The 22,539-nt window shown below is 37.8% G+C and overlaps 1 protein-coding gene across 2 annotated transcripts in view; it reads left to right on the forward strand.

Annotated features, from left to right (window-relative positions):
* Positions 1-22,539, forward strand: part of Zbtb10 (zinc finger and BTB domain containing 10) — a 34,350-nt gene that overhangs the window by 7,155 nt on the left and 4,656 nt on the right. The window contains exons 2-5 of one of the 2 annotated variants that reach the window (XM_048420042.3): positions 6,194-7,076; positions 16,994-17,092; positions 21,793-21,996; positions 22,141-22,313. In XM_048420042.3, the coding sequence (XP_048275999.3) occupies positions 6,194-7,076; positions 16,994-17,092; positions 21,793-21,996; positions 22,141-22,313 (1,359 nt within the window). The remainder of the gene's footprint in view (positions 1-6,193; positions 7,077-16,993; positions 17,093-21,792; positions 21,997-22,140; positions 22,314-22,539) is intronic. The other variant, XM_085677384.2, reaches the window with a different exon arrangement.

Here is a 22,539-nt window from a genome sequence, read left to right on the forward strand (position 1 = left end):
TTAATTCCTGAGCAGGATGACGAATTAGGTTTTAATAGATCACCAAATCTTGAAGGATATTTTTCATGCAATAAAGGTGGCGTTGTGAGGTACAGTAGAACATACCTACCCTCCTAGACATTGTTTCGAGCAGGAAGTTTGTGGGAGTTCAGAGTGAGACCCTGTCTCAGTCAAATCAATTGAAAACAGCAAAAGAATTGCATTGTATTCTGTTAGCAAATGGGCAACAACACCATTTTAAGTAGGGAAGAATCAGATGTGTATGTGCTGCTGGAGACACCAGCATAATGCATATGTAGGCTTAAAATTTGAGAAGGAAGCTGGTATAATGCATATATATTTGATTACCAAAGATGCCAGGGTATTAATCACCTGACACTCGTCTCATTCCCCAAACACAAAATTAGAATTTATAGTGGGTGTGGTGTTCCACTACTCTGAGCCAGATCTTTGAATTAGTCTACATAGTGAATTCCAGACCAGCCATGAAGAAGTGAAGCCCTGCCTTAGCAAAATAAACAAAACGGAAGTAGAATTTCTGAGGATGGTGTTTAAGCCTCAGAAGAGAATAGCATCATCCCACAAAGCCACCATGGAGAAGACAGACTACAGAGGAGAGCCGTGTCTTTTCCATCAGCTGTTGAATTTGCTAACACCAGAAGAAGATTGGGGTCATGTTTGCTATGGCCTTGTTTGTTCTCACATCCTAGAAACTGGATTTGATTTTTAAACTTAAAAGCAGAAATTTTATCTAAATATATATTGTTCCCAGTGAGTTCTTGAAACAAACAATAGTGAATTTTTAGTACTTTAAGTTTATTTACTTTAAGTTTATTTATTGATGATCGCTGAAAACATTTGTTTTTTCTGCTATTTGATTATCATAAAAGGACTAAATTCTGAGTGAGAAAGAAAATACTTGTTAATTTTTTATTGTTAATGATTTGATAAGCTATGATGAGGTTTTATTGCTTAATTAAGGTAAGCTTTTTCTCCTTCACCGTAAAAGGTGACTTGGCTAGTGCTTTATAAAGTGGTCTGCAAGTTGGAATGTAGTTCTTCAAGGAAGAATGGTGAAAGTACAAATTCTTACTTGTTCTTTCTCCTATGTCTCATCACTTAGGCTGTCTTATTTTCCATTAACATCTGTCTTTTTCCCTCTAAATACCTTACATTACACACGCATACACACCCTTTTTTGTAGAAAAGTTCTCATGTAGTAAAGGCTGGCTTTAAATGCTTTTTTCTTAAAATGTAAAAGTATTTATTTTGTGTGTGTAAGTATTTGCCTGCATGTATGTATGTATGTATGTATGGGAACCACATGCATACCTAGTGCTTATGCTGAGGCTAGAAGAGGGTGGAGAATCCATCCCCTGGAACTGGAGTTACAGACTGTGAGACATGGTATGGGTGCTGGGAACTGAGCCAGCCCACTTCTGCAAGAGCAACAAATGCTCTTAACTACTGAGCTATCTCTCCAGCCCCTGAACTCATTCTTTGTCATTGAGGATGATTCTGAACTGATGGATCTTCCTGTCCCATTTGGGGTTGTAGACGTTTACCACTGCCTAGTTTTATGCAGTGCTGTGAATCAAACACAGGACTTTATGCATGCCAGACAAGCTCTCTGCCAATTGAGCTACTGTGTTAACACTGTGAGTTCCCAACTGGTCACAGTAATTCTTGTTTTAATTCTGTAGTATTGATCCCTCTTCACCATAATTATCTCTTGAGTCTGTCTGCCAATCCAATACTGTACCTAATTTTTTAAGCCTGGATCTGGGTTCTACCACACAACATAACGCACAAACACATACACACACACACAACACACATCCTACTTTTTGGGAGACAGAGGCAGGTGAATGGCTTGCCATGAGTTCGACACCAGATTCCAGGACAGCCAGAGCTACACAAAGAAACCCTGTCTCATAAATTCTGTAATGCATCCATAGCGTTGGTGCTTGCCCCTTTGAAAGATATACTTTCATTTATTTCTGTGGTGTCAGGGATTGAACCTAGGACTATGGTAGGCAGGCGTTAACAATTTTCTTAAATGCTTTTTAGTTTGACCAGGTGTGTTAGCTTTTAGTTCCAGTACTTGGGAGGCAGAAATAGGCATGTCTATGTGGTGAGTTGGAGGTTAGCCTGGTCTACATAGCAAGTTCCAGGACAGCCAAATTGACACAAAGAAACCTTGTCTCAAAAAACCAAACCCACACAGGTCTTGAACTTGAGATCCTCCTGCCTTAGCTACCCCAGTCACTGCCACCATTATAGGCCTTTGTCATCAGGCTCAGCGCTGTTTAATTTATTGCAGCTCTATACATATACATATACACCCTATATACATATACACCCTATACACATATGTATATACCCTATATACATACACACCCTATATACACATATGTACCCTATATACACCTATACACACCCCATGTACATGTGTATACCCTATATACATATACACCCTATATACACACATATACCCTACATACACATATACCCTATATATACATATATGTACCCTATATACATACACACCCTATACACACATATATGCCCTATATATACACCCTATATACACATATATACACCCTATATGCATATATACCCTATATACATACATATATATGCACCCTACATACAGGGTGACCTTGACCTTGTGATTCTCCTGCCCTACAGGCATGTGCAGCTTGTTTATAAATCTGATGGAAGTGAGCTGCATTTATGTGATAAATGCTTATTTGTGCTTTATGGACATTGGACACCTTGTAGTTCTCGTATAAATAAATCTAGAATTTTAAGGATGCTATAGATCATCTTGGTTATCTTTTTAAAATATCTCATTTGTTTAGAATGTTCATCCTCCTACCCTCTTTTCTTTTTCTTTATATTTTTTTCTTTTTTTTTCTTTCTTTTTTTGTGACAAGGTTTTTCTGAAACTTGTCCTGGAACTTGCTCTGTAGACCAGGCTGGCCTTGAACTCACAGAGATCCACCTGCCTCCACCTTTCCAAGTGCTAGGATTAAAGGCGTGCTCCACCACTGCCCTGCTTTACCCTATATTCTTTATATAAAGATCCATGCATTGGTGTTTTGCTTACATGTATGTCTGTGTGAGGCTGTCAGTGTCCTCTGGAACTGGAGCTACAGATAGTTGTGAACTGCCATATGGGTGCTGGGAATTGAACCCGAGCCCAGGTCCTCTGAAAGAGCAGCCAGTACTCTTAACCCCTGAGTTGAATACCTTGGAACTAGAATTAAAGGAATAACATAGTAAGATCCCATCCAAAAGGAGAGAGTAAAAACCATAGTTGTCAGTAGTTCTATCTAATTATTGCAGCCGTCCTAAGCTACGTCACTGGGTCCTGTAACCTATTTATGTAAGGTTTGTTGCATTTGTCACACAAAATGTCATTATTTTTGAAAAAAAAATCCCCAGTCAAAAGCATACCTACAACACTACCATACTGTACAAATCAAACACCCTGTAACCACCATGTTTTCTCATTATGACTATAGAATAACACCAATATCTGCTGTTACAAATACTTCCTTTTGCACTGCCTGTTTACTGGAGGACTGTGCTATGTCTAACAGCTATTAAGAAAGCCCTTTGAGGATCTGGAGGGATGGTTCATTGGTTAGGAGCATTTGTTGCTCTTGCAGAAGAATCTGGGTTCACCTTCCCAGCACCCACACTTTAGCTGAACTATGTATGTATTTTAGACTGGCCTCAACTAAACTTCCCGCCTTGGCCTTGGCTTCCTTAATTCTGTTATTACAGGTCTGTGCGTCACACCGCTTGTTATTTAAACTTTCGGCAGTTGTTTACTTTTCAGTGGTAATTCACTGCTTCCACAGAGCTTTCATAGAAGTGCTGCTGCCACATTTGTCAAATGTTAAACGCTTTTACTTCTTCCAAGGATTCAAACCTTTACTATAATACCTGCTAGGTAGAACTTGGAACCAACCAAATGAGTCCATTGTTAGCCAGATTACAACATTCACAGTTTAGAGTTAGGTTTGTACCAAAATAAACAACCAAACAACAACTAGAAAAACTTTCTCTTTCGGGTTTCCTACTGTCTGTGGAGAGCTTTGGTTAAGTTAATGAATTTTATTCAGATAGTCAGTTTTTAAAGGGATCCAGGTTTTTATCAGGTCAGTGTGATTGGTTCTTTTATTCGAAGTCACTTTGTAACAGCGTTTCGTATAAACATTTTTAGAATTGTCTTTTGCATTTATTTACGTAAGTCAAATATTTTTACTCACTTAATGCTAAAAATTTTGAAATTCTGTGATATGGTTTATATACAAGATTCATATTTTAAAAATAACCTCTTAGAACCTGGGTGGACCTCATGCATGCATATATTATGCAGGAAGAGGGGAAGCACCCATCACTAACATCTCACTGTGTATCTCTCCCCTCTGGCTTACTGCTGAGATTAAAGGTTCATTGTGCCACGCATTCTCCAGCTGTCCCCTAATTTTTGAAACCTCATTTTCTTTCAAAGCAAAAAGTTAGACTTATTCTAATGAATAAATAGATTTGTTTCACCATTTTATCCTGACTGTTAGCGTTTTAGTAGAAGAGAAATAGCTAATATACAGCATAGAGCGTTGTGGTGTAAAAGGATTGCTTGGGAGGTTTGCTGTAGTAGAAACCAAGGGTAGACTGCAGTTGAGTCTCTGTATGCTGTCCACTCACCACTCCAGCAGCTATGTGTACCGCAGGTTTCCAGGTCCATACTAGTCCACAGGCCTGGGAGCATTTCGTGTGCTAGAATGCTAATGCTTTGTTGGGCGTTTGTGGGTTTTATTTATTTTATTTATTTAAATAGACTGTTAACAGTTGGAAAGCGTGCAGAAATAGTGCAAAGCAATATGAAGTTAGTGGGGAATATAGAGCTTTGCTTGGAGCATTTGCCTACCTATTCCCTGAATGAAGCCACAGTTATTAATTAGAACTAATATTGTTAATATCACTATCATTTAGTGAATTGCCAAAGGACACACATTCTGAAGTTAGATCATACTCTTATATCTTGTAGCTTTTTTTTAAGATTGTGTTTGTTTGTGTGTGTGTTGAGGAGATACAGTTGCACTGCACCCAGAATATGGGTGCTATATCCCTTGGAACTGGAGTTAACAGATGGTAGTGAGCTCACCTGTGTATGCTGGGAATTTATAACCAAGGTCATATGCCAGGAGCATTTAAGGCTCTTAACCACTGAGCCCCCTCTCCAGACTTGTGTCATATAATAGTTTGTTTTTCTTGCAGTGCTGGGCATTGAACTCAGAGCTCCCAGCCACCCCCCCCCCATCCCTCTCCCCTTTAGGCTGACCTCAAACACACCATGTAGTCAGATGTCCTTGAACTCATCATCCTGCCTCAGCTTCACCAGTGATCGGATTATAGGTTCGAGCCACAATGTCTAGCTTAATTGCTCTCTGGGAATCATGCTAAATAGAACTATAATGAATACCTGTTTGCATCATTGGAAGTAAAATTTATATACATTAAAGCCTCTTGAATTCAGGAACTTAAAATCACCATATAGATGAGATAGTATTTGTGACCCTAAAGAGAAAACATTTTGAAAGTTGACTAGAATTATAACTGAATATACTCATAGTGGAAGCAGGTTTTCTCCTGCCAGTCTTAACATTACCAGTTTAGATTTAATTAACTTCATTGGCCTAAACTGTTTATGTCAGTGTCTGCCCAGACTTAAACTTTACCTACCTAATTGTGTTAGGGAAGGTGATATGCCTACTGTGTTATAACTTGAGTATTTTAAGTTTAATGAGAAGAGGAAGGCCTCTGCTTTCCTATCAGAGATAAAACAGACTAATTTGGGAAATGAAAATTTTAAGAAAATAATTGTTCTTTTCATTTTAAAGTTTCTTAATTCATATCCTTAGTTATTTTTGGAAAGAGGAATCAATGACGTCCTGCTGATCCTCAGTAAGATGTGTTCATTTAATGAGTCGCACCACACTGTTCATTCCACCCATTGTTTAGAATGGCGGACACTTCTGTCTCAAAATATATAGTTATCCATGAATTGATATACTTGAGTTAACTATTTATTTTGACAGTTACATTTATTTTCCTTTGGTTGGGGGCTTTAAAATGTGAATAAAATTTAATGTTAATGTTTTCCCTCCAATTACAGGAGTCAGAAATACCGTCAGAGGAGGGGTACTGTGACTTTAATAGTAGGCCAAATGAGAACTCTTATTGCTATCAACTTCTTCGTCAACTAGATGAGCAGAGAAAGAAAGATATTCTTTGTGATGTCAGCATTGTGGTGAGCGGGAAAATCTTTAAAGCTCATAAGAATATCCTGGTTGCAGGCAGCCGTTTCTTTAAGACTTTATATTGTGTTTCAAACAAAGAAAGCCCTAACCAAAACAATACTACCCACTTAGATATTGCTGCAGTTCAAGGTTTTTCAGTCATCTTGGACTTCCTGTATTCTGGGAACCTGGTGCTCACAAGCCAAAATGCCATTGAAGTGATGACAGTGGCCAGCTACCTTCAAATGAGTGAAGTTGTCCAGACTTGCCGAAATTTCATTAAAGATGCCTTAAATATAAGCATTAAATCAGAAGCTCCAGAGTCTGTGGTTGTGGACTATAATAATAGGAAACCAGTTAATAGAGATGGCCTGACTTCATCAAGGGATCAAAAAATTGCCAGCTTCTGGGCGACACGGAATCTTACCAATTTGGCAAGTAGTATAAAAATTGAAAATGATGCTTGCAATGTCGACGAGGGCCAAATAGAAAACTACCAAATGAATGACAGTAACTGGGTCCAGGATGCTTCTCCTGAATTGGCTGAAAATGAATCTCAAGGTAAAACAAAAGTGTTTATTTGGAATAATGTGAGCTCTCAAGAGACTGGCAAAGCAAGGAGGAAAAACCAAACTACCAAGAGATTTGTTTATAATATACCACCTAATAATGAAGCAAATGTAGAAGATTGCTCAGTGATGCAGCCACCTGTTGCCTATCCAGAAGAAAATAACGCCCTACTCATCAAGGAAGAACCAGGTAACTATCATATGTGCAAAGGTACCTCAGTTTTCATTCTGATTGCACTTCAAAAATCATTTTGAGATTTATTTATCTTTTAGTTGGAAAATGTTTAGTCATGAATGGTAATAAGAACAGGGGTATTCAAATTTGGGTTTTTTTTTTTTGGTGGTGGTGTGTATGTGAGTTTAAACGTTTTAGATTGGGTAGTAGCTAAAGTACTGTCTGTCTTATTAATAAGTATTGCATATACAGATTATATAGGTTATATATTATTAGGTTATATCTGTAAACACATCATAAGATGAATGAAGCTGTCTCTAGGTCAGAAATGCATTAAATAAACTTAGCACCGTTTGGCAGCTCATTCAACAAGACCTCTATCTTATAAGTAGTAAATGTCTTATAGTAGTAAAAAGTAATAAATAAGTTAACCGAAAGTAAAATAAAGTAAAGTGGTTGTAGAGCTTGCTTTTGTTTTATAACAATTTGGAAAATTTTTAGATTGAACTCTTCAGAGTATGGCTCCTGCAGGGCAAGGTCTGCCCTGTTTTTGCATGACTAGAAGGGAGTGTTTAGTTGTCGTGTGTAGAGTTAATCACTTTGTCTTTTTGAAATATTTGTAGGATCTAGTTAACATTTTTTTTAATTTAAGCATATTTATTGCTATAGAATTTTGCCAATTCAGAGAATTCTAATTTGTTTAGAGCTTAGCACAGGGCCTCAGAAGCAGGAGGTTCTGAGTTGTCACCTGAGTCTCGTTATATATAATTTGTAAGGTTTAGGAGGTGGGGTGGGGCTTGTTTGTTTTTGAAGAATTTTAGTTTTTCTTTCCAAACATATGCCAAAGAGGCTTTTGTTTTCACTATATTCTTAAGTGAGTATATACACGCCATATTGGTGGTAAAGACCTTTTTAAAAATGGAGTAAAAGACTGCTAAAGAATACAGATAGAATGGACTTAAATTGGCTCTACCTAATTTTGAAACATCTTGGGGGGGGGTTGAGAGTTCTCATATTTTAAGTTTGTGCTTTATTAATTGTGTGAAAATGCCTGAACTGGCAGGGTTGCATATATACTCTGGCATTTTGGAGGCATAAGCAGGCAGATCTCTTGAGTTCAAGGCCAGCCTGGTCTACATAGCAAGTTCCCTTACAGGCACTCTCAAAAAAAAGAAGATCCCCCCCCCCCCCAAAATGCCTGTAGGTGTGTGATTTCTATAATGAGGATGGAGTGGGGTTTTTTGGTTGTTGTTTTGTTTTTTGTCTCTCAGACAGGGTTTCTCTGTTGTTGCAGTCCTAGCTGTCCTGGAACTAGCTCTTGTAGACCAGGTTGGCCTCAGAGATCCCCCTTCCCAGTGCTGGGATTAAAGCTCCATCCGCCCATCTTGATGGAGTACTTCCCGTTAAAAGTTACTATTTTTATTCTGTGTGTGTTTGTGTAAAAGCCATAGCACACACATGTGAAAGTCAAAGGACTGCTTTGTGGTGTTCTCACTTTTATGATAGTTCCAGGAATCAAACTTGGGTTGTAAGGCTGACAAGTCAAACTCCTTTCCCTACTGAGCCATCCTGCGCGTCGTCACACAACTGTTTTCCTTTCCAGAAGGCAAGCCTGGGAAATGGGTTTTGGCCTTTTGGATTGAGTTAGTTTTCACTAGTAGAAATAATGATGTGGAAATGAATAATACTAAATTTTCTTTGGGTCCCCACAAGATTATTAGTGCCCCCAATTAGCAGGAAAAAAACCTAGAAAACTGTCTATGTTAACAAAAAAAAAATGGATTATTAATGTTTGTCTTTGTTTAGACTGTTGGTTACAAGTTTTTATAGATAATGGTCAGAAAAAAAGCTAAACAAAGGAAATTAGATTCAGGTTCTTGCTTTGAAAAGAAAAAAAGGGAAATGATGTTGGATAAGGCTCTTGTACGTTTTTTTTAATTTATTTTTTTTTTATGTGCATGTATGTTCCACCTGCATCTGTATCTATGTATAATAATTGTGTGTGGTGTCTGTGAAGGCCAGAAGAGGTCCTTAGGTATCCTGCCTGGGACTGGAGTTGAAGGAAGGTTGTGAGCTGTCGTGTGGGTACTGGGAATTGAACCCAGGTCCTCTAGAAGAACAGCCAGTATTCTTAACCACTGATTGGCTAGTAGCCAGACAGGAAGTATAGGCGGGGCAACTAGAATAGAATTCTGGGAAGAGGAAAGGCAGAGATGCAGTTACAAGCCAGATGCAGAGGAAGCAAGATGAGAATACCTTACTAAGAGAAGGTACCAAACCACGTGACTAAACATAGACAAGAATTATTGGCTAATTTAAGATGTAAGAACTAGTTAATAATAAGCATGAGATAATGGGCCAAACAGTTTATAATTAAAAAATTAATGTATGGGAATGCACATGCATATTGCAGGGTCTCCCCATGTAACTCTGTCCTGGAACTCGCTATGTAGACCAGGTTATCCTCAAACTCATAGCGATGCCTGCCTCTGCCTCCCAAGTGCTGGTACTAAAGGTGTGTATCACCCTGCCCTGCTGCTGTTCTTTTTCCTTGTATTTTCTATCAGTTTTATCAGCAAATCCCTGATGAGACTTTTTTTTTGGAGACAGCCTATGTAGCACAGGCTGACCTCTGACTGTAGTTGAGTATCACCTTTATATCCATTCTGATCCTCTTGGTTCCACCTCACAAGTCCTGAAATTATAAGGGCATGCCAACATTTCTGCCTCTGAGACAGTTTTTATATAATGCCTCAGCTGGCACTTTGTGTATTGACTTTTATTGATACAGAAGTCCTGACAGTTCAAAAATGGTAATGTATTCCAACGTGGTAGTAGCTAGAGGGTTTTAAGAAATTGTGTACACACACACACACACACACACCCTAAACCACTGAAACATGAATATAATAAAAAACCTTTTGGAAAACAAGCAGGTATTTTGGGTGATGGCAGAACTAAGTAGAGCAAATCCTGTTCTTATAATTGCCACATCAAAGCCTATCAGTGGTGGTGCACTTTACTCCCAGCGCCTTTAACAGCACTCAGGAGTCAAAGGCAGGCTGATCTCTTGAGTTCAAGGTCAGCCTGGTCTACAAGAGCTAGTTCAGGACAGGTTCTAGCTACAGAGAAACCTGTCTCGAAAAACAAAAACAAACAAACAAGAAAAACACAGAGAAATTACCACATAAAATTGGAATGACTTTAAAAAAAACAACAGAAAAAAGAAAATAAAAACAACAGTATTGACCCATGATGAAAATACTTCAAAAAGTCTCAACACTGTTAGCAATTATTTGAGTAAGCACTGAAAACTGATGACAGTTTAATGTGTCAGTTTATCTCATCCTAAAAATGATAAATGTCATGCTTTTGCATCATTTATAGCACTTTGGTGCCTGAACTTGCTTCAGTCACAAATTTGGTTTCATGGTGATAAACTGCATATCAACTGGTGATGGAGTAAGAGCCCAGATTCAGTTAGACATTAAAACTGAGTGTGATTGGTATGATTGACTTGGTTAAGGTTGTGTCTTTATTCTTTAAAAATGCATTCTATTTTTTTACAAAATCATATGGAAATTAAACGACAAGCATACATGCACAGTTATCTACCATGGTCATGTCTAGTGCCCTTAAAGTTGGGAAAGACTTTTGAAGTTATTTATAACAGTTTTCCAGTGTTGTGTGCTTTCTGCCAAACGCTAGATAATTGGTTTACATAGCGTGGCTTGCTTGAATGCTGACAAACATGACCTTAAGCAGCCTGTGTATATGATAAGTGTTAATAGAAGTTGCCATTATATTAAGCCAAAATTAACTTCTGGAATACCCATATTCTGCTTTTTTAGTGTAATTTGGACATAGTTTTAAACCCTTTAATTGGATTAGAAATTTAAATACTTCTGAACTCATGTTTAATTTAAGTGCCATTCCTTCTCTGTTGAGTATAGAGAATTGAAATTTGTAGGGAAGTTCTTACCAACAAAACAAATCTGTGTGTTTATTAAGGTGAAGGCCTTTCCTAAGATTATTCCATAGTAAAAGGAGTCTTCAGGTTCGTGTCTCATGCTAAGATCTTAAAAAGATTCATTCTGAACCTGAAAATTTGTTCATAAACTTCTATATAAGAAAAATGAAAAAATAGTGAAATTGATGCTTTTGCATCAATTTAAAACTCCTATTACAAACATCTGAAAAGTGCTAGTGAATATTTTGAAATCTAAAAATCAATGCTTAGCACATTTAACTTGTGAATACCTGTAAAGGAAATGTGACTTCCTCCAGGTCGTAAGTCTGTAGTTAGTAACTGCAGGTCTAAGAATGTCTTGTGCCGTTGTAATGTTGAAGCTGGTATTGCATCTCCTAACATTTTCTGGAGGTTATATTGAGGCTTACATTTTGATTCTTTAAAGTAGCATATCTTGTTTGACTTAACTGAATTGTCTTAATCAAATGACATATCTATACACAGGAATATATGAAGGGGAACCGAGGATTTTAAATTTTTGTCCTTTCGTATTGGATTTATAGGCTAAAAACTGAAAACTTGCCAGTCAAATAAAAGAGTTCTAATGATTTTTAATTGTTTTTTTAACTGATTTGTTACTGGGAAATTAAATTCTAACCAAATTGGGTAAATTATAAGATTTAAAATTTAGTTACTAATTTATTTTTCAATATTGTGTTTTAAACACAGGGCGCTGTGAATGCAAGACAAGAGTTTTACTTATTTTTTTTTATTGATTTTTATTGAGCTCTACATTTTTCTCTGCTCCCCTCCCTGCCTCTCCCCTCCCCTTCAACCCTCTACCAAGGTCCCCATGCTCTGAATTTACTCAGGAGATCTTGTCTTTTTCTACTTCCCATGTAGATTAGATCTATGTGTGTATCTCTTAGAGTCCTCATTGTTGTCTAGGTTCTATGGGATTGTGATTTGTGGGCTGGTTTACTTTGAAGAGCTTTACTTATGAAGTACGCATTTAGGCCTTAAATTTTTATTTGTTATATCTGGCACAGGCTAATAGTAAGATGTCCTGGCCTTCATTGAACTTTGTGTATAGTTCAGGAAGACCTTGAACTTGTGATGCCTCAACTTCTGGAGCATTTTGGTAAATGGCATGTGCTACCCCAACCTGTGTCTTTTTTATTATTACGTTTATTTTGCATGTTGCATATGTAAGGTCACCACAGTATGAATTTGGAAATAGGACAGTTTGCAGGAGCTGGTTTTTACCTTCCACCTGATGGGTTCCAGGGAACCTCAGGGCAACAGACTTGGCAGTAGTAAGCATCTTTACCCACTGGGCCATCTCATTGACCCTAGCCTCACATTCTTAATTTGCATAACTGCCTTTTAGTGAAATAGTGTATAATATTTAGAAAGCAGTTTTGAGGAAGCAGTACTCAAAGTACATACCTTTAGGAATCTTAATAAAGCATGTATCCAAAATAACTAGTAATTCTAATTGCAGGAAACTTTTAATTAGGATTATATGCTAGTCAACATTTCTGTCCTATATTTGTGGTAATAATTATTTTTCATCATTACTTTGGGTATTGCAAAATTCTGAAATGCTTTCTAAATCATGCATATTCTTTAAAAATTAACACGTTTGTGTGCATGTGCACGTGTATTTATATACCTTCTTGTGTGTGGAAGCCAAAGGTCAGTTTACGGAGAGTCTGTTCTCCTACATGTAGCTCACAGAGCCTGAACACAGGTCATGCCTTTACCACTGAGATAGTTCACATGCCATTAAACTCTTGGACATTTCTGAGTCCTCGTACTGTTTTGACCTTGTAATAGAACCTCTTGTATGAACTGTTCAGAGTAGAGTCTAGAACTGTGGAGTTTGCTTTGATTGAAATGTGGGTTTTAGGTTTGGTTCTGTTACTTAGGAATCCCCTAGTGTACCTCGAACAACTGCTCTAATGGGAAAGGAGGAAAGCAAACAGCTCAGAATTTAGAAATTATGTAAAAGTGTCCAAGATTCCAAATTTTTAAAGAAAATTAGTTTTGTTAACCATTTTTTTGTATGTTTTAATGTTTTGTCTTAAATTTTGTCATAGATATGTTTGTGTTGTTGTGGCAAGGTCTGGTTATGTAGTTCAGCCTAGACCACCACTTTTGCAGTCTGCATGTTGTGGTTGCAGGGTGCTGCCTATGTACTCCAGTGGGTTGTTGAACTAATGTGCATTCTCCCCTCCGTTTATGGACTTGGACTCCATTCTAGATGTTCAGGCAACACTTAAGGGCATCATTTGTTGAAGATTTTATGTTGTGAAGAATGAGCCCCCCTCCCAAAAAGGAAGGTTTACTTCTCACTTTAAAACTTAGTAGTTATTGGGCCGTGAAATCTTACCAAATAAGAATTTTTAAATACTTAAGAGATGGAACTGTGAAAATATCTGTCATCCCCCTCCCCCATGAATTTGGCTCTTGATATTTTTTATTTTTCATTTTGGAAATGATCTCTGGCTGTTGAGACTGGCTTTGAACTGATCTCCCTGCCTCTGCCTCTCAGGTGCAAGAGTTATATAGACTCTCAATTCTGGTTTCTTTCCTTTCCCATTTCATTCGGGTGTATTGGTGGTTACAGCCTGCAAGTAAGAAACCCCAGGGAACAGAGGTGAAGCTATAGGAACTTAGGAGCTGAAAAAAGAAGCCTTCTGTGAATTAATCCATAAGAGAGCGTTTTTGTGATTTATTTGCTGCAGGCGATAAGTAGTCTGAATACTATTAATGTGGATCTCTAAGTTTGGAGACGTAGTAGTTGTGTTTTGGTAATGCAAGGCATTGAACTGGAGTCTTTGTGTATCTATCATCTTCCAACCCTTCAAGTTTATATAATACTGTTAGCTTCTCACAGCAATATAGTAAGTTGACCAGACTGTTGAATTTATCTCCTTTTTAATTTTTGCACTGAGTGTTTTGTCTGCATGTATGTCAGTTTTTTATGTGCATGGTTGGTGTCCATGGAAGCTAGACAAGAACTGGAAATTGAAGATGATCGTGATCCTTTATGTGGATGCTGGGAATTGAACCCAGGTCCTCTGGTAGAGCAGCCACTTGTTCTTAACCACTGAGGCATCTCTCCTGTTTTGTTTTGTTTTGTTTTGTTTTCAAGACAGTTTGTCTATGTAACAGCCCAAGCTGTCCAGGAACTCACCCTATAGACCAGACTGGCCTCCATCTACCTGCCTCTGCCTCCCGAGTGCTGGGGTTAAAGGCATGCACCACCACTGCCTGGCTGTTTCCTGTTTTGAATATATGTCTGCATGTAGACAGGTGTGCACATCCACCTTGTTTCCACCCCCTTTTCTGTTTTTAAAATGAGTCTCACTTGCCTGGAACCTGCTTTGCCAAGTGGGCTGGATTGGCTGGTAAGGCAACATCAGGGATCAGCCTGTCTCCACTTTATCAGCACTGGTTTATAAGTAACTGAGCTGTCACACTCCAGCCAGAGTATTTGAAATTTTTTGTTCTTAAAGCTGTACAGTATAGCAAATGATACTTCTGGGAAATTCCTTTCCACATCATAAAGAGTCTGGAAACAAAATTTACATCTCAAGATATCAAGCACATTCTAGAGATTAAGACTAAGAATATCGTACCTGAAGCTACTTTGTAAGTAGTAATTCATGATCTATTGGGTGCTTAGGAATCATGAGAAAGGTTCCAATGTGGGAGGTGGGCTGACAGCCCAGAAAAGATTTGTTAGAGAATGCAGTGAGAGTTGGTGTGGTGTTGTGGGGCAGTTTGTTGGGAGAGGAACAAAGATGTTCATGGCAGGGGAGCAAGAACCTGGAGTGCATGGACCAGAGGACAGAAGACACAGTGAATGGGAGAGAGGCTAGGTAGGTTAGGGCTAGAGTATATATTGTATGCCACATAGTGAGTTGTGAAATTTGTTTTATGACTTGGGCAGCAGAGGTTTCTCAGGTAGAGGTTTGATCTGTTTAATTAGAATTAGAGTGTATTTAGGAAACTAGTTAAGGACTATTTGTTGACAGAAATATGTCTTTGAATAGTGAGAAGAAGAAACTATGTGGAGCCCAGTGTAAACAAGACAGGGCTGTCAGTCATTGAATCAATGAGTTTGGGTGAAGGAAAACAAGTTTCTAGGATGCTAAGAAACTAGCATTTACAACATTTCTGTTGTAAATGAAATTACTGAATAGGAAAGAGAAAGAGAAAAATACCCGTTTTGGTTATGATAAATAAAGGGCTTGCTTTTAAGTAACGCATGCTTTTTTATATGCCATGGTAATAAATTATGAATATGTTTATATGAAAATGAAATTTGTTTAGATCATAGTCTATAAGAGTTTGTGCAATGGAATTTCAGCTATTTTTAAAATTTTTCTGCTGTCAATTTATACCCTATTTTTGAGAGTATTGGAATGCCTAAGGGTGCTGTGTCCTGCTCTGCTATCCCCTGAGATACAGGATCTGTCATTGAACCTGGCTGGCAATACCCAACAATCTTCTCAGTGCCAAAACAGTACTGGGTTACTGGGTTGCAGACGCACTGCACGTTTCATGTAGGTCCTGGGATTTTGAAATTGTACCATCAGTTTTCACAAACTCGCGTCATTTCTCCTGTCTTCATCTCTCAGGGGTTGAAATTACTGGTTCAAGCCTAGCACACTCAGCACGGTTCTCTTGGATACTCCGACCTGGAGTTCTAGAGTCTTCTTTTAGAGATTTTTTTATTTTATGTATTACATGTATGGGTGCTCCATCTGCATATGTGTCTGCATGACAGAAGAGGGCACTGGTCCCATTACAGGTGGTTGTGAGCCACCAGGTGTTTTCTGGGAATTAAACTCAGGACTCCTGGAAGGGCAGCCAGTGTTCTTAACTGCTGAGCCTTCTTTCCACCCCCAAGTTCTGGATTCTTAAAAATATTCTTTCTCATTGTTGATATATGTTGAGTGTCCTTGACATCTTTCAGTGACTTCTGGCAGCATTTAAAGATAATTTTTATCCCCTAAAAATAATTCTTACTCTGTTTCTCACTCTTCCATCTTATAGTCACATTTCTTAAAACATTCCCTCATTCTTTTATTCCCAACACAAGCATTCCTTCTTTCCACTTGCCCTGTTAATCTTCCAAGTATTATCCTAAGAGTGTTATAAATACTTTGTGAATGGGATAAAAATAATTCAGGGGTCCTTTTATATTCTTGGCCTTTTCTCATGGTCTTATTCTTTGCCTTGTTTCTCATTATATGACACCCACATCATGGCATATAACTATCTGTAACTCCAGTTCCAGGAACTCAGATGGGCACACACATAGTGCACATACATGCGTTAAGGCATTATATTTATACAAAAAGTAAAATGATGCTGTCATTGTTTTTAGTATGTTCTAGCTCATCTTACATGACATTGTAAAGAAAGTAGTATTACCTAGGATGTTTAGGACTTACAGAGCCCTGGTTGAATCCTCAGCATCACACAGAACATTTAGTTAAAAGTAGTTTCTCATATTAGCACAGTTTTCACAATTAACAGCAAGTCAGAAATAACAGGACTGGTGAGAAGACTTGTAAGAGATTGCTATACAGGTCTGGCATCCTGAATTTAAGTCCTGGAACCCATGGTAAAAGGAGAGACTCTGCAAGTTCATACTCTTGGCACACATTAGGTACATGAGTGTTACGTTTATTTAACAAGTATTTGGAGGGCGTTCATTTTAGACAGTAGGAAAGTTAGGGTCTTTGCTTCACCTGGAGTTTACATTTGTTTGTATTGTAGCTAAGCCTCTCTGGCTTACAGTGTTGCGCATGTGGTGGATACACAATACTGGAAGGCCTCTTAACTGGCCTGCATCATAAACAAAAGAGGTCTAGAAAGAAACTAGTGTTCTTGGTGAATTGTTATGCTGTGGTTGTAAATAAACATCTTGTATCATTTTCAGATTTGGACGGTGCACTACTCTCAGGGCCTGATGGTGATAGGACCGTGAACACAAATTTATTGGCTGAAGCCTGCAGTGGTCAAGATGCAGGTGATGCTGGTAGGTACAGTAAGATTTTTAGCAAGAACATATCTAAGAGGATCTGAAGACTGTGGAGTGCTAGTGTGTGTATATGGTTACTGGAGTCTACCGTAGGTTCTTTGCTATTTGTGTGTAATTGCTTCCAGTTAGAGACCAATCTGAGATTAGTTAAGGTTGTGATGACTTTAGGAACTTGGTAAATACAAATTGATATTCCTTTAGTTTTGTTTGAGAAGACTTAATCGGTATTTTTAAACACTTTAAATATTGCCTGGTTTAATGGAGCTTATAACTTCCTGCCTGCTAATTGATGGAATTGAAAGGGTAGTTATCACAATGATTGTCTAGTGTATTTTAATTAGTTCTCAAAAAATAATTGTGATCATTGATGACTATAGAAAATGTTGAAAGGGACTGTAGAGATAGCTCAGCAATTAAGAGCACTGTGATTCCCAGCACCCACACCCAGTGGCTCACAAACATCTATAATTCCAACTAAAGGCACATGGCCTTTAGGAGTACATACATTTATGTTACACATACATACAGACATACACAATAAAAAAAAACATAAAAAATTTAAAAGAAATGTTAATGAATTTTAAATAGTGATATTTAAATCAGTTATACTTTAGGGAAGCCTTGATGTGTATAAGGGCAAAAAATTTATGAATCTAGCCAGTGGCGCACATCTTTAATCCCAGCACTCGGGAGGCAGAGTCAGGTGGATCTCTGTGAGTTCGAGGACTGCCTGTTCTACAGAGGGAGTTCCAGGACAGGCTCCAAAGCTAGAAAAACCCTGTCTTGGTTAAAAGAAAAAAAGAGAGAAATTATATTAATCTATTATAAATAAAATGGAATAAAAGAGAAGATTACTAACGTGTTAAAAACAGAAGGTTGATAGAATTAGACAGAAATCTACATTGTAGCCCTCAAAATTAATTCTCTTTAAAAGTTTTTTTAATTGCTACATTTTGTGTGTGTGCATACCTACCTTACCGAGAGGGAAGAGGTATGGACACACTAATGAGATCCGAGGAGCATTAATATAACCAACTGTTCAGAATGACTGTCATTGAAAACAACTTAATGAAATGGTGTGAACCTTTGGGTATACAGCAACCTAGGTAGAATTTTTGAACAATGTTTAACCTGAATCTTATCTGTGAGGAGAAAATTTAAAAACACAGCAGGCAGTCCAAGTCCTGTCCAAGCTGGACAGAAAAGACATACAAAGGAACCACTAGATGAAAGGAGACTAGACTCAATACAGTCTCGGTTAGATCAAGAACTTTTGCCCTTTCAGGAAGAAGTTGGAAATACGGCTATGTATTTGTTAGCAATATTCAACTTAAACTTTGTGTGCATTATGGTTTTGTAGAAGAATGTTTGATATATATAATATACACACACACATTTTTATTTGTGTATAGTAAATATGTATTGTATTTAGGCATAAAGGAAAAAGTTCACAAAATGTGCACAAAAGAAAAGGGGCAAAATATTAACATTTAAAGGTGAAATATAGATGTAAATTCAACTTCATGTTTGACTTTTTAAAATGAATGGTGGAAGAGCAGGTGGCACTGCTTGTAAAAGTTATTGGCTCTGCCACTCCCTTTCAGGTGCTGGATATCAAACATGGGCCTCGAGTATGCCGGCCACGCCCTGTGCTTCTGAGAGACACCTTTTTGTTTTGTTTTGCTTGATTCAGGTCACGCTATGTAGCCCTGGTTGGCCTGGAACTCAGATCTCCCTGTCCGTATCCCCCAAGTGCTGGAATTAAAGGCATATGCTACCATGCCCAGCATGCCTTTGGATTTTTTTTGAGCAATAGAGAATTTTGAAGATCTTTTAAATGAATTACTTATTTATTGATTGTACAGAGAATTACAGCTGTCTTAAGAGTATTTAATAGAACCCAATTTTTTGGTTTAGAAATTGGGCTCAAGAATGTAAAACTGAACATTGAGCACATGTTTGAAATAGACCGTAATAACTCTTAGGTATGTTGAATTATAGTTCCTCATAATTTCTACAAGTTAACTTTGCTAATATTAAGAATTAGAAGACGTCTAGGAAATTTGGAGTGAGGGTTTCTTAATTTGAATTGCAAACATTTTTTAATTTTTTTTTATTTATTTTGATTTATTTGTGTGTACACAATGTGGCACTGAGGTCAGTAGACAACAGGGAACTGACTTTCTACCATGTGGGTCCCAGGAATCGGTCAATTGATAGTGCTTGGCGGCAAGAATCTTAATCCACTGCGCTATCTTCCTACGTTGTGTATTTCTGACTGTTAATCATGAATGGTATACACAGAGAAGCATGGAATTGGAAGTGTGTGGTTTTTTAAATTTAATTCTAATCTTGCATTGTCAGTTTATTATTATAAATATTTCTGTCTGTATGTAGTCAGCGTTATTTATTTGAATTTTAGCAGTGATTTCTGAGGTCAACTTTTGAAGTATATTGAACAAGTTAAAAATATCAAGTACACATTGGCTTTCTAAAATATTTATTCAACAAATAGGTAAAGGTCATTTATGTTAAACACTAGAAGCACAAAGATAAAACAGGTCTCGCTGTCCTAGAGAGCAACTGTAATTTGTTTTGTACACAGGTAAGAAATAGGAATCATAAAGCCCCAGCTCTGTTTAGAAATGGGAAGGTGGAAATTGAAAGGTTGACTACCCCAGGCTGCCATTCCATTCCCTGCCCTGCCCTGTCCCATGTCCCACTAGTTTGGAGATCGACAGCATTGTATTTATAGCCCCAGAGGGTTCGTTTTTTTGGTGATTTTCAAGACAGGGTTTCTCTGTATGGCCTTGGCTGTCCGGGAACACACTTCCTCCCTCCCTCCCTCCCTCCCTCCCTCTGTGCGTGCGTGTGTGTGTGTGTGTGTGTGTGTGTGTGTGTGTATAAAGCAATATAATGGTAATGTAGTACATTTTAGAAAATCATCCCACAAAGATTTTTTTTAAAACTTCCTTGTATATTCTTCTACCAAAGAAAAAATAAATTTGCTCTAGCTTTTTGTAGCTTTGGTCCCTGTCCTGGAACTCACTTTATAGACCAGACTGGCCTTAAACTCACAGAGATCCACCCGCTCTGCTTCCTGAGTGCTGGGGTTAAAGGCGTGCGCCACCACTGCCTGAAAATTTTACTCTACTTTTTAACAGTACAATATGTAAATGGTAATTTAATTTTTATGAAATAAAGAAGTTTATGGGATAATTTTATTATCAAAGTGCTTGGGACCAGATGTTTTTGAAATGTTGGAGTCTTTTCAGAGTTTGAAATATTTTGCATGACCTTTACTGATAGGTTGACATCTCTCATCTAAAAACTTGAAAATGCTCCAAAATCTGAAAGTTTTTTTTTTTTAATTTTAACTTTATTTTACGTGCATTGGTTTGTTGGTGTGAAGGTGTCAGATCTCTAGGACCTGGAGTTACAGACAGTTAGGAGCTGTGGTACTGGGTACTGGGAATTGAACCTGGGTCCTCTGGAAGAACAGTCAGTGTGCTTAACCACTGAGCCATCTCTCCAGCACCCTGTCTGAAAGTTTTTTGAGAATTCTAGATTTGTGAGTATTTGAGGTTGTGTGGGTTTTTAGGTTAGAGATGTTCTGCCTGTGTTATTACTACATGAATGAGCTCTGTGCATATCTATATTAAAAAGGAATGTTTCCGAGAAGTCAGAGTTAAAAGTGCCTATTTACCACACGTGGAGAAACCTCCCAGAGGTCCTTATGTTGGAATGGAGCAGCCCAAGAGGTGTTTGGAAGGAAAGGCTCCATCAGATTAGTCTTTGATCCGGTATTGAACGTGAATTAGATGGGTAGCCCTTGATTCTTGCAGCCTGACAGACTCTGAATCAGTCTGCTGGGTTTGATCTTATGTTTGAAACAGGGTCTTTCTCTTACTAGTCTGGCTTTTTGTATCAACTTGCCTCAGCCTCCCAAGCATTGTGGTTTTATTGTCTTATAAAGATTTGCTGACAGGTGTGGTGGTGCATTTGGGAAGTGAAGGCAGGAGGTTGCTTAGTTCAAGGCCAGCCTGTACTGCATAATACCACATCTCAAAGGGCAAATGCTGTGACTGAGTGGGAACTGGGTAGCAAGTTGGCAACCACTGAAAAAGAATCCACATGTTAGAATTGATGGTTGGTTGGATCGAGTGGCAAAATCTGATGATTCTGTATACAGAAGAAATTCTTTGGCCCAATAAATTTATGTATATATTTAAAATGTAATTGAATCCAGAAAGAGGTCATTCTTGACTCTGTCGGGTTTTTATAGGACTAGGCTTTTGTTGTTAGTAAGGTTTTGTTAGTAAACTTTTGGAGTTTCAAGAATTTTATTTATATTGTTTTAGTATGGGAATTGAATTCAAGACCTGTTGTTTTTATTTAGGTTTTGGAGTGAAGACAGGGTGAGGGAATTGGATAGTTTTTAGGACAGGATCTTCTATGTGACCATATCTGACTCCAAATTCACAGTGTATCCAAGTTTGACCCTGAACTCCTGGCCTGTTTTAACCTTATGTCGTAGGAGCACAGGTGTGAGTGAGTCAGCACACAGAGCTTTATTCAGTGTCTATTAGATAGCTTATCATTGTTCTTATCGTTGTGTTTTATTTTCTTGGGCTCTAATTAAGGGATAACAGACTTCCCCTAACCATTTCCTCTAAATCCCCTTTCAATTGCTCTAGGAGCATCCCATGATTTCAAGTATGGTGTGATGCCTGGCGCTTCAAATGACTTCAAGTATGGATTGCTACCAAGTACTTCAAATGATTTCAAATATGGATTGTTACCAGGTGCTTCAAATGATTTCAAGTATGGATTATTGCCAGAATCTTGGCCCAAGCAAGAAACGTGGGAAAATGGCAAGTATTATCAACAAATACAAAATGGTAATTTTTAATATTTAAAAGTGTCTACATTCTGAGTTTTAAAGAATAAATAGTAGCTGTTGTTATGGCTAAGCATAGAAGTGTTGATATGAGATTTCTGTTTAAAAGTATATACAGTAAACAGTACTTTTTTCTTCCTTTAAGGTGACTCATCTCTAATCATGAACAAGTTAAAATGCCCTCACTGTACCTATGTAGCCAAATACAGACGAACACTAAAAAGACACTTGCTCATTCATACTGGAGTGAGATCGTTTAGCTGTGACATTTGTGGGAAGCTGTTTACTAGAAGAGAACATGTAAAAAGACATTCCCTGGTGAGTGAGCATGGAGACGAGGGCTTTTATGGCGGGGATGTTTCTAGCATTTTATTTGCAAGTTTAAAGAAGAATGGTTAAAGTTGCTTTAAACAATTATTTTTGAGCTAATACTGTCCTTCATCAAGAAAATATTCATTAGCTATCCTTTTATTACTAAATGTATGGCTTAATTTGAATGTGTTCTTTATCTGTACTATACTTATTTTGGGTTTTTCTCCCAATT

The sequence above is a fragment of the Myodes glareolus genome, chromosome 16, assembly GCF_982192425.1.
Source record: "Myodes glareolus chromosome 16, mMyoGla1.1, whole genome shotgun sequence".
Classification (NCBI taxonomy): Eukaryota; Metazoa; Chordata; class Mammalia; order Rodentia; family Cricetidae; genus Myodes; species Myodes glareolus.